At 45.4% G+C, this 13,356-nt stretch overlaps 1 protein-coding gene across 1 annotated transcript in view; it reads left to right on the forward strand.

The window, feature by feature from the left end:
• The window catches only part of NUBPL (NUBP iron-sulfur cluster assembly factor, mitochondrial), a 94,339-nt gene that overhangs the window by 45,540 nt on the left and 35,443 nt on the right, over positions 1-13,356 (forward strand). Inside the window, exon 7 of the mRNA XM_069858388.1 lies at positions 4,457-4,550. Within this exon, the coding sequence (XP_069714489.1) occupies positions 4,457-4,550 (94 nt within the window). The remainder of the gene's footprint in view (positions 1-4,456; positions 4,551-13,356) is intronic.

The raw sequence follows: 13,356 nt of genomic DNA on the forward strand, positions 1-13,356 counted from the left end.
TAGCTGAATCAACCTGGTGATTAGTTTAATTAGATGGTGTGATGTTAGCCCATTTTCTTCTGATATGTTTGTGTTTATATTACTATACTTTCGTGCTTGATTTTATTGCTAAAAGGCATAAGAAGAGAAACTAGCCTAGTTCTGTATTTCTTTTCCAGTCATCATTATTCGGCAGCTGAGCTACAGACAGTTCTATATTGTAGAAAAGGAAAAAATAGATAGTATATTTCTGAAGAAAAGGTTCTGTAAATTATGTAGGGAAGATTATTTTTGAGTCAAGGGTAGAGAGCAGCAGATCAATGATCAATCTCAAGGCTGACTACATAATAAAAGTTTGCTTCTCAAAGTGTCATCTCTTAGAGAACAAGTGCTTTGAGTCCATGAGAAATGCGAATCTTGGCTCCTGAAGTTTCTTTGTAGTAACAACTCAAACCTAGTGGAAGAGCTTTTTGTGTGTGGTAGTGCCGATATAGTCTCCATCAGCCATGCTGGGGTTGCACAAAAGTATTCCTTTTCAGTCATTCTCAGGGACTGTCCCGGGGCTCTAGTGGCCATGCCAGGCTGTCCCAGAGCTGTGTGCCCTCCTCCCTCCAGGCTGACACGGTGTTGCCTGGGCTTTCTGAAGCTGAGTAGGAGCCCCGTGTTGAGTGCCTTCCCTCAGTCTCTTGGAATGTGGTGTAGACAATTATTGTTGTCTTCTGGAAATTGTTTAATTTTGTAGGCTGTATAGATCACAGTGACAGAAACTTCAGGCTACTGCATTTGCCTTCAGTTCTTAACATTATTAAAAGCCATCAGGGAGGAGGAGGCCGCCATTTTCTCTTTTGTATTGAACAGGACTCTTGACTTCTTTCCTAGGCACTTCTAAAAGTTACTTTTAGTCTATACTGAGAAGGAATAGTGTTTCCTTCTCTTTATGGAAAACTTTGGAGCAAACTGTTCTTGTGCTCCATTTCAGTTTCTCTCTATACTTGGCAGAACAGATTGCTCAGAAATACCTTTGGGGGAAGATATTGAGCTGTTGCAGTGCATCTGCTTTTCATGGCATTAGATTGAAAGGCTGAGATTTTTTTTGAGCATCAGAGGACAAGTCAAATGAGCAATTGTATTTGTTCAGAAACTGTCTAGTTGTATTAAGCGCTATGGAATATTCTGCTGTAGTATAAGTAGTTATTTCACTACCAGAAAGAAAATTTCTGTAGGGGCTAAAAATATTCTGGTTTATGTCTGGGGAACATCTCCTTTCTTTATCAAATGCTTGTGGGAATAAGTAAAAATATTTTTTAATTAAAATACCATGTTTCATTATACTATTCCAAAATTTTCTGTTTTCTTGCATCATGAAATGACTTACTTGTTCCTGGTGTCTGTGTATGTTTAAGCAGAATCTTTAAGTAATTTTTCAAGGACTTCTTTTAAAATACTTGTTTTATCTTGCCCTAACAGATGTAAATATATATGAAGAGTTACATACGTATTCAGTTAACAAGGAATTTCTTACCTTTGTTTTGCTCAGCTCTTTGCCTATATTAAGTCATCTATATATACAACAAAGTAGTTAGTTAGGAGGACGGGGGAGAGGGGAGTGTCAGGCAGAAACAGACCTTGCAATGTAGCTCTTAATACTTTTCTGATATTGATTTTTCAGACCTTGGCTGGCTGCTTCCAGTTCTGCACCTGCAGAGCTGCTTGACTGAAACTCTGCATGTTTTCCTCTTATTAAGAACAAATAAATAATATCTCCTGCCATTTACCAAATACTGGGATTACTTGAAAAGCACAGGGAGCAATCCCTCTTCTGTGCTAATATTCTGTCATTTCTGCCTCATGCACAGAGGATGCTCAGGCTTCATTCCTCAGCAGAAATGCCATCTATATCTCTGTATTCTGCCCTGGGTTTAACTTGCTGTTTGGAACCTTTACTCAAAATGCATATCTGGTATTTTGATTATGAATTGTCACATAAACAGAGTGATTGATTAAAGTAATTTACATAGAAGCATTCAGGGTGTTTCTGAGCAATGGAAAGTACACAGAAACACATGGCACTTAATTACATTGCTTAACAATATATGTCAAGTTAAACCTTTTTAAAAAAAGATGAATGCTATACTTAAGGAAAGTGCAATTACATTTCTATGGTTTGAAATGTTTTACACACTGTATATATTAGAGGGGCAAAGATATTAACACTTCTGTACTTGCAAAGCTGCTGATAGATTTCAGATGCCACAAGGCAGGCTTTTGTAAGCACTGTCCATTTATTGCTTGCAAAGGGAGCTCGTTTACTGAGCTGTTAATCTAAGCTCATTTACTTGTATGCAACCAAATTTGCATACAGACATACTTCTTGGAACTGATTGAGAACATGAGGACTAGGGTCCTGATTTGGTAAATTGTTGTGTATAAATGGGATTTGCATTCAAATTAGTGTTTTATGTCACAGCCTGATTATATGTCCAATTCTAATAATTTTGAATGAATGGTAGTGGTAGATTTCAGAAAGCTTCCCCTCTGATTTTGTGTTCCAATTCTAAATTTAATTAAATATGTCTCTCTTCCCTTTTTTTTCATCCTAGGCTGAAATTCAGTAACAGACCTGGAATTCCTTCTGTTAAATAATGTGTGCACTTTTATAACAAATAGATCTTGCAAATCACATTCAATCATTTGTTTAATAAAAGGCTGTCATACTGCTTGTGTATTCCTTTGGAAGGGTAATGGAGGGGCAACTAACTCCACAGCGTTCTTTGTGTACTTCTTGCAGAACAGAAGAGAATAAGAGGAAGTCTACAGAGAGAGGTGGGATGAGCTGCGTAGTTCCCCAGCCTAAGTCAAAGCGACTCTATATGTCTAGAGGACACTGTTCATTACTAGGCAAGATTGCTACCACAGTTCTTTTAAGTAATTCTATTTATGTCATTGTGCTTCAGCTCTCCATTCTCACCCTGAATTACAAATGAAAAAGAAGAGAATAAAATTGTGAGGGTAACTATTCAGCTACCTCCAAAATTCAAAATAAAAACCAAAGTTAGTTTTAGTGAGGAGCAGTCTTCCGTTCAAGTTTGCCATGTGACTTCCAGCAGTTCAGTGCCACAGCAGTGACGTAACTCAGGGAGGAGGTGTCTGGAGGGTATTCTCGCATCTATTTGACACTTGCACACTTAGACATCTTCTCTGTTGCCTTTACTGAACTGGTGTGACCCAAGCGTGTCATCTGTCCTACTCTGCACAGCAGCAACACATCCCCTCCACTGCTCCTGGGATGCTATATTTTCTCCATTTTTTCTGTGCTCAGATTTAGAATTATTATAGAGCACAATTCATTTGATAGACAACTAACTTCTTTTTTTTCAGTCCATGAATTTGAAGAAAATGTATGAAATAAGATGGGTTGAGTGCCATAAATTAAAGCGTTATAACGTAATTATACTGTGTGTTAACAGAGTGTTTATCCCGTTGCCTAGCAATGAGATTTACCTTGGGATTCGCCACGTGCTTAAGATTCCAGTATTATCTTCTGTTTTCAGAGGTTTGTGACTTTAATAAAAACTAATATTCATAGGACAGTCCGGAAAGCGTGTGTTGAAATGTCTTTTTGTTGTTATGGAATCACTTAATAAGGAAGCCCGAGCAGAAAGCTCTGGTGCCCTCCCATTTCTAAACCCCTTCTCCCATTCTACTATACATGGCAAATTTTGAAAGTAACTTTCTGAGCAGCATTTGTTTTGTGTGTTTTTGAAACAGTAAGCTATTTATAAAAGCATTTGGCTCTCCTCGAATTGTGTCCTAGTAAAGAATGTAACTAATCACAGCATTTTCATATTTGAACCTAGTATCTTTCAAGGGTCGCTCTCATTTGGTGCCTAGCAACCAGTAAACTTTTTTATTGTATGATACGTTATGTATCTTGTAAGTTTGTATAATTATACCTGGTGATTTTCCTTTAACAAATCTGGTACTGATAGCTCTAACTTCACAACAGGAAACCAGAAGAAAAGATACTAAGGATTTATATGTAGTTTCAAAGAAGTTAAAAGAAACAAGCAAAATTTGGTTTTAAATTAATGGAAACCATTCCTAATCCGTATTTGTTTCACAGACTTCAGAATTTTAGCCTGGATTTTACCTAACATTTGCTTATTTCCTGTGATTAGGCAGCTGCAAAGTACAAGTCTTTAAGTTGTTACTACTTTTTCAGGGGGAAAGAATTCAGTAAGGATTATGCTTAAGTTAATAATAAAGTTGCAGTCATAGTTTTGAGTGATCAGCAAAGATGGCATCTCTTAGAAAAATGTCTTGATCCTGTACTGAAAGTGTGACTAAACAGGTATCTCATTATCATTCTTTTGATGTCTGCTTGGTTCACTGGTTCTACATTATAGGAAACAAGGACTGCAAAGTGTCTTAAAAACACTCCGAACCTCCAAAATATGTTTTTATTTTCATCTTCTAGGTTGACTGGGGTCAACTGGACTATTTAGTAATTGACATGCCGCCTGGGACTGGAGATGTTCAGCTGTCAGTCTCTCAGAATATTCCAATTGCAGGTATGTGTATTGCTTGAGGGTTTCAGAGATTTGAAGTTAGTTAAGTCTGGTAGCTTTAGAAAAAAAAATACTTTAAAATGCTGGTGAAAAAATCTTGTGATTGTCATAATGAAAACCACTTAACAGTCATTTCTCGTGTGTTAGCATTGTGATTGTGTTACTTTCTTTTAAACTGAGTTGTGAAAAGTTTGAGAAGTCAAGTATAGCAGTCCTCTTGAGGGAAAAGGCAGTCATGCCAAAAATTGATAAGGTTTGTAGCAGAAAATATTTTCTTTGTCTTTATCTACTACATAGTAAAGTTAATACAACAAAATAGTTTGTCTTCATGACTGCTTTCTAATTAGAAGCTGACAGTGCTGTTAATGCACAATATTTATTCATATAAATTATGCAGCACTGTAATACACTAATGCATACAAGAAAATACAAAATAGACAAGTAACTACTAGAGAAGTCTTGGATCATTTTTACTTATATGCTTTGGACTTGCAGAAGCATGTCCTGCTTTGATCTGCTTTCCTGGGCTGAAGAAAGCCTTGATGCTGCAGTTTATTTAAGTGTTCTGACTGTGGGGGTCTGGGAAGGAAGAGCTTTAGGAGAAGTCTCCCTCGTATTCCCCTTCATGGACACAAAGCCAGGAGGGCTCAAGCATAACGAGAAGCAAATGAGAACCTCAGCTCACCTTTTCACCCATCCATGTCCTCTGTGGTTGTACCCTGAAATCCCCATGCCCAGATGCCTCTGCTTCTGTGCTCAGCGCAGGCTGTGTAGGCAGAGGGGCTCAGGCCCGTTTTCAGTGGTATACAGTGACAGGACAATAGACAACAGGCACAAGCTGAAAGAAAGGAACCTCTTCCTAACCGTAATGCAAAACTTGTTTATGTGGAAGGAGATCAAGTCCTGGAACAGGTTTCTGAGAGAGGTTCTGGAGTTGATGAGGTGGTGAGTGCTGCATTTCTTTGCTCGGCAGGGTGTGTGCTGTCAGGCCCTGTGCCCAGCATGACTGCGAGCCTCCCGCCAAGGCTGGCTCCTTGCTGCACACCCTTCTCTGGAGGAATCATAGCTTCCTTGCTGACAGCAGTTTCTTCTCCTAGAATAAGGTGGGACTTCCTGTTCAGGGCTTAGAGCTTGCTCCTCGTCCTAATCCCTCCTCCTCTGCCGCCTCTGCCATGCTTGGTCCCAGCTGCTGTGGGGCCTATGCCGGGATCGGCTCCTGCCTGAGAAGGGTCATCCCTCATCACGGTCTCTGCTCCTCCACTGCCTCCTCCTTGGAGAGATGTAGGGCATCCTGCCCTGGCGTCCCATGTGGGCTTCCTCGTGTTGCCTGGAGAACCTGTTCTGTTGATCCTCCCAGGCATGGGAACGCTGCCTGTCCCTGCTCCGCCACTGCCGTCTGCTGTGGTGGCCATGTGAGTGCTCCCCCCGAGCTCTGCCCGCAGTATGTGGGACCCACGGTGGGATTGTCTCCTTCTTGCATGCCGGTCCCTGGTGGAAAATCTGCCCACTGGTGGAACTCTCTTCTCCTTGAGGGGGCTGGGACATGCCATTTGGGCCCTCTAGCTTGGTCCTCATGACTAGCAGCATCCCAGTCCCTGCTCTGCTGCCGCCTCCTGCCTCTTGAGGAGTCGTAGGCCCAGGCATGCTGAGCTCGCCTGCTTCGGTCCACCTCTGGGGCCCTGGCACGGCCACTGCTGTGGTCTCTTTGGGAAGAGCTGCAGCCTGAGGAACGCTGCCACCTCCTTTCTGCAGAGCGGGGCCGAGATCTCCCTCTGTGGCTGCGATGCAGCTCATGATTGTGGGCTTGAAGGGTGGGAAAGGTGTGGTGGGCTCTGCTGTGAGCCCACTCCACTACACACGGAAGACAGAAACAGTGCCCGCATGAGTTCATGTAAGGTTCGTAGTTGGTGGCGTCCCAGTCGCTTGGCCAGTTTGGGTCCTCAGAGGCAACCAGCTGTGCAGCCTGGGACACCTGCCTGGTGCTGGCAGCAGGGGAAGAGGGACCCTGTTCTGCCAGGTCCTCTTCCGATGCCAGCATGTGCAGCAAAGGAAAGAGATACAAAGCTCATGGCTTGCCCTGCTGACACAAGCTGGCAGGGAGCAGAAGAACTGATGGATTGAAGGGCTAAAGAGGTGCTTGCTCTGCTTCAAGGTGGTGTTTGTCTTGCCACGTATGCCAAGGATTGTCCTGGAGCAGACAAGCGACACCAGAGCACCTTTATGTGCTCTTGCTGTCTGTGCAGGACTGTAACTGATGTCTCTGACACGTGCAGGCAAGAATTGTGAAAGCAGAAAAGCAGTTCCTGGCCTCTCTGCAAGGGCAGCACAGGAATTGGAGCGTGGCTGGTTGTGACTGTATCCCAGGGCCCTGATGCTGTCCTCATCCAGCAGATTCATAGAATAGAATCATAGAATTATAGAATAACCAGGTTGGAAGAGACCCACCGGATCATCGAGTCCAACCCTTCCTATCAAACACTAAACCATGCCCCTTAGCACCTCGTCCACCCGTGCCTTAAACACCTCCAGGGAAGGTGAATCAACCACCTCCCTGGGCAGCCTCTGCCAGTGCCCAATGACCCTTTCTGTGAAGAATTTTTTCTTAAATGTTCAGCCTAAATCTCCCCTGGCAGAGCTTGAGGCCGTTCCCTCTTGTCCCGTCCCCCATCACGTGGGAGAAGAGGCCAGCCCCCTCCTCTCTACAACCTCCTTTCAGGTAGTTATAGAAAGCAATGAGGTCTCCCCTCAGCCTCCTCTTCTCCAGGCTAAACAACCCCAGCTCTCTCAGCCGCTCCTCATAAGGCCTGTTCTCCAGCCCCTTCACCAGCTTTGTTGCTCTTCTCTGGACTCGCTCCAGAGCCTCAACATCCTTCTTGTGGTGAGGGGCCCAGAACTGAACACAGTATTTGAGGAGCGGTCTCACCAGTGCCGAGTACAGAGGGAGAATAACCTCCCTGGACCTGCTGGTCACACCGTTTCTGATCCAAGCCAAGATGCCATTGGCCTTCTTGGCCACCTGGGCACACTGCTGGCTCATATTCAGTCGGTTGTCAACCAACACCCCCAGGTCCCTCTCCTCCAGGCAGCTTTCTAGGCAGACTTCTCCTAGTCTGTAGCACTGCATAGGGTTGTTGTGCCCCAAGTGCAGGACCCGGCATTTGGCCTTGTTGAACCTCATGCCATTTGATTCTGCCCAGCGGTCCAGCGTGTTCAGATCCCTTTGCAGAGCCTTCCTGCCCTCCAGCAGATCGACACTTCCACCCAGCTTAGTGTCGTCCGCAAACTTGCTAAGGGTGCACTCGATGCCTTCATCCAGGTCATTGATAAAGACATTGAACACAGGGCTGGACCCATCACTGAGCCCTGGGGAACCCCATTTGTAACTGGCCTCCAGCTGGAGTTAACACCATTTACCACCACTCTCTGGGCCCGGCCATCCAACTAGTTTTCCACCCAGAAGAGTGTGTGCCTGTCCAGGCCAGAGGCTGACAGTTTCTCAAGCAGAATGCTGTGATAAACTGTGTCAAAGGCTTTACTGAAGTCCAGGAAGACCACATCCACAGCCTTTCCCTCATCCAGCAGCCGAGTCACTTTGTCATAGAAGGCGATCAGGTTAGTCTGGCAAGACCTGCCTTTTGTGAACCCATGTTGACTGGGCCTGATCACCCAGTTCTCTTGCATGTGCTTCATGATAGCACTCAAGATCACCTGCTCCATGACTTTCCCTGGCACTGAGGTCAGACTGGCAGGCCTGTAGTTCCCTGGATCCTCCCTGTGCTCCTTCTTGTAGATGGGCACAACATCAGCCAGCCTCCAGTCCAGTGGGACTTCCCTAGTCTTCCAGGACTGTTGGAAGATGATAGAACATCCGCCAGCTCCTTCAATACCCTTGGATGAATCCCATCCGGCCCCATAGACTTCTGTGTGTCTAGTTGGGCTAGCAAGGCTCTGACCACCTCCTCTTGGATCATGGGAGCCTCATTTTGTTCCTCTAGCTCCTGGGTTTGTACGCAGATGGAACAACTTTCTTTACAATTAAAGACTGAGGCAAAGAAGGCATTAAGTACCTCAGCCTTTTCCTCATCCCCTGTCACTGTTGTTCCTTCTGCATCCAATAGGGACTGTATGGTCTCCCTAGTCCTCCTTTTATTATTTATGTATTTATAGAAGGATTTTTTGTTATCTTACACAGACTTTACCAATCTGATTTCTAGTTGAGCCTTAGCCCTTCTGATTTTTTCTCTACACAATCTCACTTCCCTCCTGTAGTCCACCCAAGAGGCCTGTCCCCTCTTCCAGAGCCCATAAACATTTCTCTTCTTCTTGATATCACTCAAGATCTCTCTGTTCAACCAAGCTGATTTTCTTCCCTGCCGGCTTTTTTTTCCTGGAACATGGCGATGGCTTTCTCCTGAAGGTGCTAGGATTTCCTTTTTGAAGAGCTCCCAGCCCTCATGGGCTCCCTTGCCCTTAAGTTCTGTCTCCCATGAGACTTTGCCAACCAGCCTTCTGAAGAGTTCAAAGTCTGCCCTCTGGAAATTTAATGCTACTGTCCTACTAACAACCCTCTTCACTTCGCCTAGAACAGAAAACCCTATCATCTCATGATCACTTTGTCCTAGGCGTCCACCTACTGCCACATCCCCCACAAGGCCTTCTCTGTTCACAAACAGCAGGTCCAGGAGGGCACCCTCGCTTGTTGGTTCATTCACCAGCTGTGCAAGGAAGTTGTCTTCCACGCACTCCAGGAACCTCCTAGCCTGCTTCACTTCTGCTCTATTGTACTTCCAGCAGATATCAGGAAGATTGAAGTCTCCCACAAGAACAAGAGGCATTGATCTAGAGATTAACCCCAGCTGTTTATAGAAGAGCTCATCAGCTGCTTCTCCTTGGCTGGGTGGTCTGTAACAGACTCTCATCAGAAAATCTACCTTCTGGTGGGCTCCTCTGATTTTAACCCACAGGCACTCAACCTCCTCATCGCCACAATCCATCTCAACAGTGTCCAAGCCCTCCCTTACAAAGAGGGCTACCCCGCCTCCTCTCCTGCCCTTCCTATCTCACCTGAAGAGTTTGTACCCCACCATAGCTGCACTCCAGTTATATGAGTCATCCCACCACGTTTCCGTGATGGCAACGACATCATAGGCTCCTTGCCCTACAACAGCTTCCAGCTCTTCCTTCTTATTCCCCATGCTGCATGCATTGGTGTAAATGCACTTCAGCTGAGCTGCCAAGCCTTCAGCCCTCTTAGAGGGAACAGAGTTCATTCCCAATTGCCTGGTAACTGGTGTAGCTAGCACCAGAGTGCCCGTATCTCCCTTAGCACCCTCAGATGTGTTCTCCCCCACTTTCTGTGTGGTGATGTACTGGTGGTCCACACCAGCACACCCTCTCCCAATCACCATTGCCCCACGTCCAGGCTCGTTCCTGTCTAGCCTGGGCTCAACCCCCTCCCCCTTCACATCTAGATTAAAGCTCGATTTATGAGCTTAGCTAGGTTTCTAGCAAGGGCTTTAGTCCCCCTAGGAGACACACGTGTCCCATCCTTAGCAAGAAAGCCTGGGGGTGCGTGAGCCACCCCATGATCAAAGAAGCCAAAGCCCCTCTCCTCACACCAGGCTCGGAGCCAGGCATTAATTGAATTATTCTTCCTGACTTCCCGCTCCTCTCTATTTAGCCTTGAGATGGCACAGAATACTATTTGTGCCCCAGAGCCCTCCATCATTTTCCCAATGGCCCTGAAGTCTTCCTTGATGGTTTTGGTCTTTTTGTTTACTAGATCATCGTTACCTGTTTGGACTACTATCAGAGGATAGTAGTCTGTCTCATGGACCAGGGAAGGAAGTTTTCTAGCTACCTCCTTCACTGATGCCCCCGGTAAGCAGCAGACCTCTCTGTGGAGCGGGTCCGGTCTGCAAATGGGTCCCTCCGTTCCTTTTAGGAGGGAGTCCCCTACAGCCATCACCCTCTTCTTCTTAATGGAGGATGTTTTTATCGTTTTCTGAGGATGGTGTGGCCTAGGGAAGGATTCTAGGCTGTGGGAGCCATCATCCTCATCCTCAGGGTTGGATTCCACTTGCAGCACCTGGTACTTTTTCACCAGGGGGATCTGGGGTTTTGGTGTCTGGGTGAGGGGAGCAGGTTTCTTTCATCTGGCAGGAACTTGCTGCCATTCCCCATGTCTTGTAACCCCAACCTTGCAGCTTGCAGGTGGATGGTGTTTGGACACACCAGCTCCAGCAGGCTGCTGAGTTAGTGAGAGGGCACTACTCCACTGGTCTATCTCCCTCTCACACTCCCTGATGGTCCTCAGCCTCTTTACCACCTCCCTTAACTCCTCCACCATGTGAAGGAGTTCCCCCACTCGAGTGCAGCTTTCACAAGTGGAGCCAGGGCCAGAGGCACGAGCTGGTGTGGGAGGGGGCACTGCCTGCAGCCCAGAGCCTGGGTAGCTGCCTGCACCCACTGTGGCTCTGTCTGGGTGGCAGCATCCATCCTGCCTGCTGCAGCACACGGAGCAGCTTTAAATTTCTGCCGGGTGACCACCATTGTCCTCGGTGTCTTCTGTCTAGTCTCTAGGTCCCCTCTGCACCCTGCCTTCTCGCCCTGCCCGCTCAAACTGCCCTGCTCCTCTTTGCCACGTTCCTCTTTGCCATGCTCCTCTTCCACAGAGATTCTCTCTGTGCTTTTGGCAGTGAGCCCGTGGGATGGGGTTCCTTTGTCCTGCTCCTGTGTGGATGTCCCCAGACAAGAGGACAGTAGTGTGGCTCTTCAGGGCTGCCCTGTGCCTCAAAATGAGTGTTGCTGTAGGAGACTCAGTGACTCTGGTGACATCACCAGATGACAGAACCCATAGGTTTAGGGGAATAAAAACCCAATTAGCAAGCATACTGTGTCCACTGCTGGGCTGCCTAGTACAAGAAAGAAGTAGACATACCGGAGAGAGCCCAGCACGGGGCCACAAGGAGGATGAAGGGACTGGAGCACATCTCCTGTGAGGAGAGGCTGAGAGAGCTGATAATTAAGGGAGCTTGTGTGCCTTGATCACTCATACACTCTCTCATACAGACACACACACACGCACGTATGCACTGGTCTTGAGGTAGTTTTCCTGAAGTTTCTTCATTGCCAGGCCGATGAAAAGAGTGGGGTGGAACAGAACAGGGTGGAGTGGAATGGAATGGTGCAATTGGAAGGGACCTGCAATAATCATTTATTCCAACTGCTTGACCCCTTCAGGGCTGATGAAAAGTTCAAGAAAATTATGGCTTGTCTGCTTTTCTTGTTTCTCAGGCTTATGGTCAAACCTCTGTCCTTCTTTGAGCAGGATGGTGACTGAGCTCTCGGACGTGTGCAGGCAGGAGTTGAGAAGGCAGGAAAGTGGTTCCTGGCCTCTCTGCGGTGGCAGCTCCAGCCCAGTGCACAGCAGCATGCCCAAAGTTGTGGAACCCTGCCCTGGGTGACAACTCTGTAGGGGGTGAGCTTTGTCTGGATGTAATCTAGGTTGGCAAGGCTGTGATATCAGAGAGGTGTCCCCACCTACAGAGCTGTGGGTTTTGACTTCAGTAAGAGTTTTGGCACTGTCTCCTGTAGTATCGTGACAGGTAAGCTTAGGGCACATGGGATAAATGAGTGGACAGTGATGCATATTGAGAATTGGCTGGATGGTAGAGCTCAACAGGTTGCGATCAGGCACGCAGTTTCTGGTTTGAAGCTGTGGCCAGCGTTGTCCTCCAGGAGTTGGTATTCTGCCTGGTCTTCTTCTATGTATTCGTCGGTGACCTGGGGGAGGAGACAGAGTGTACCTTCAATAAGTTTACTGATGATATAAAACTGGGAGGACTGGCTGTGTGAACTGGAATTGGACCTAGATTATCTTTAAGGTCCCTTCCAACACAAGCTATTCAATGATTCTATGGAACCCTAATTTAGATAGGGTTTTTTTTTCACAGTATAGCTTCTTAGAGCATAATAGGTCTTAAAACAAGTTAAAAAGAAAGCTTGATTTTTCTCTCTTAAGTACAGCAGTGTTCTCATTCTTGTGCAGGTGTAACAAAGTGAAGAATTAAGAGTAAATAAGTTTTATTCAGTATTTTAATTAGTTTTCCTTATAAGTGTCAGAAACCTGTGGTTTTCATAGCTGTTTAATCAGGTTTTAATGCAAGTTAAAGTAGACAAAGTGTTGATTTAAAAAATGAAAAGGAAAACAGGTTTAAAATGACAAGAAGCAATGCGCATTTTCTTGACATGCTGCAAAAGGGTATTAATTCCTGCCCATGTCTCTCCTTAAACTCTTCACTATGGCTTTCTGACATATTTTGTTATTATTATTTCTACATATATGGACTATCTTTAATTCCTAACTGAAGGCAGCATTTTGATTTGAACTCTGAAATGGCATCACATTGTTATCGGCATTACTCAGCTAAACTTATTATTTGTCAATCTTAACTTCATAAAATTAGGAGCGATAACATTCCTTTACATTTATCTTCTGCTTTAGTTGGCTTTATTGAGCATGTTCAGGTGAATTCCTGCAGTCTGAAAAAATATCTGTATTGTGCTTTTGATGAAGACAAGCACAGCAGACAAGGAGTGATAAAATCTATAATTCCCTGTGTTTTTACAGGCTAGTGATTTTTAGTGATTTATAAAGAATTTTCTCTGTTGTATATTGTGCATATTTTTCCATTCTCATTGGAAGGGCATCGTTTTGTTCACAGCTTGAAATGTGCTTTCTTCTTTTATTCCTCTTACTTGGTTTCTGTCTCTCTGACAGTCCATGCCCTTGTTTAGCACGCTTTTA

Source organism: Phaenicophaeus curvirostris, chromosome 5 (genome assembly GCF_032191515.1).
Source record: "Phaenicophaeus curvirostris isolate KB17595 chromosome 5, BPBGC_Pcur_1.0, whole genome shotgun sequence".
Lineage (NCBI taxonomy): Eukaryota > Metazoa > Chordata > Aves > Cuculiformes > Cuculidae > Phaenicophaeus > Phaenicophaeus curvirostris.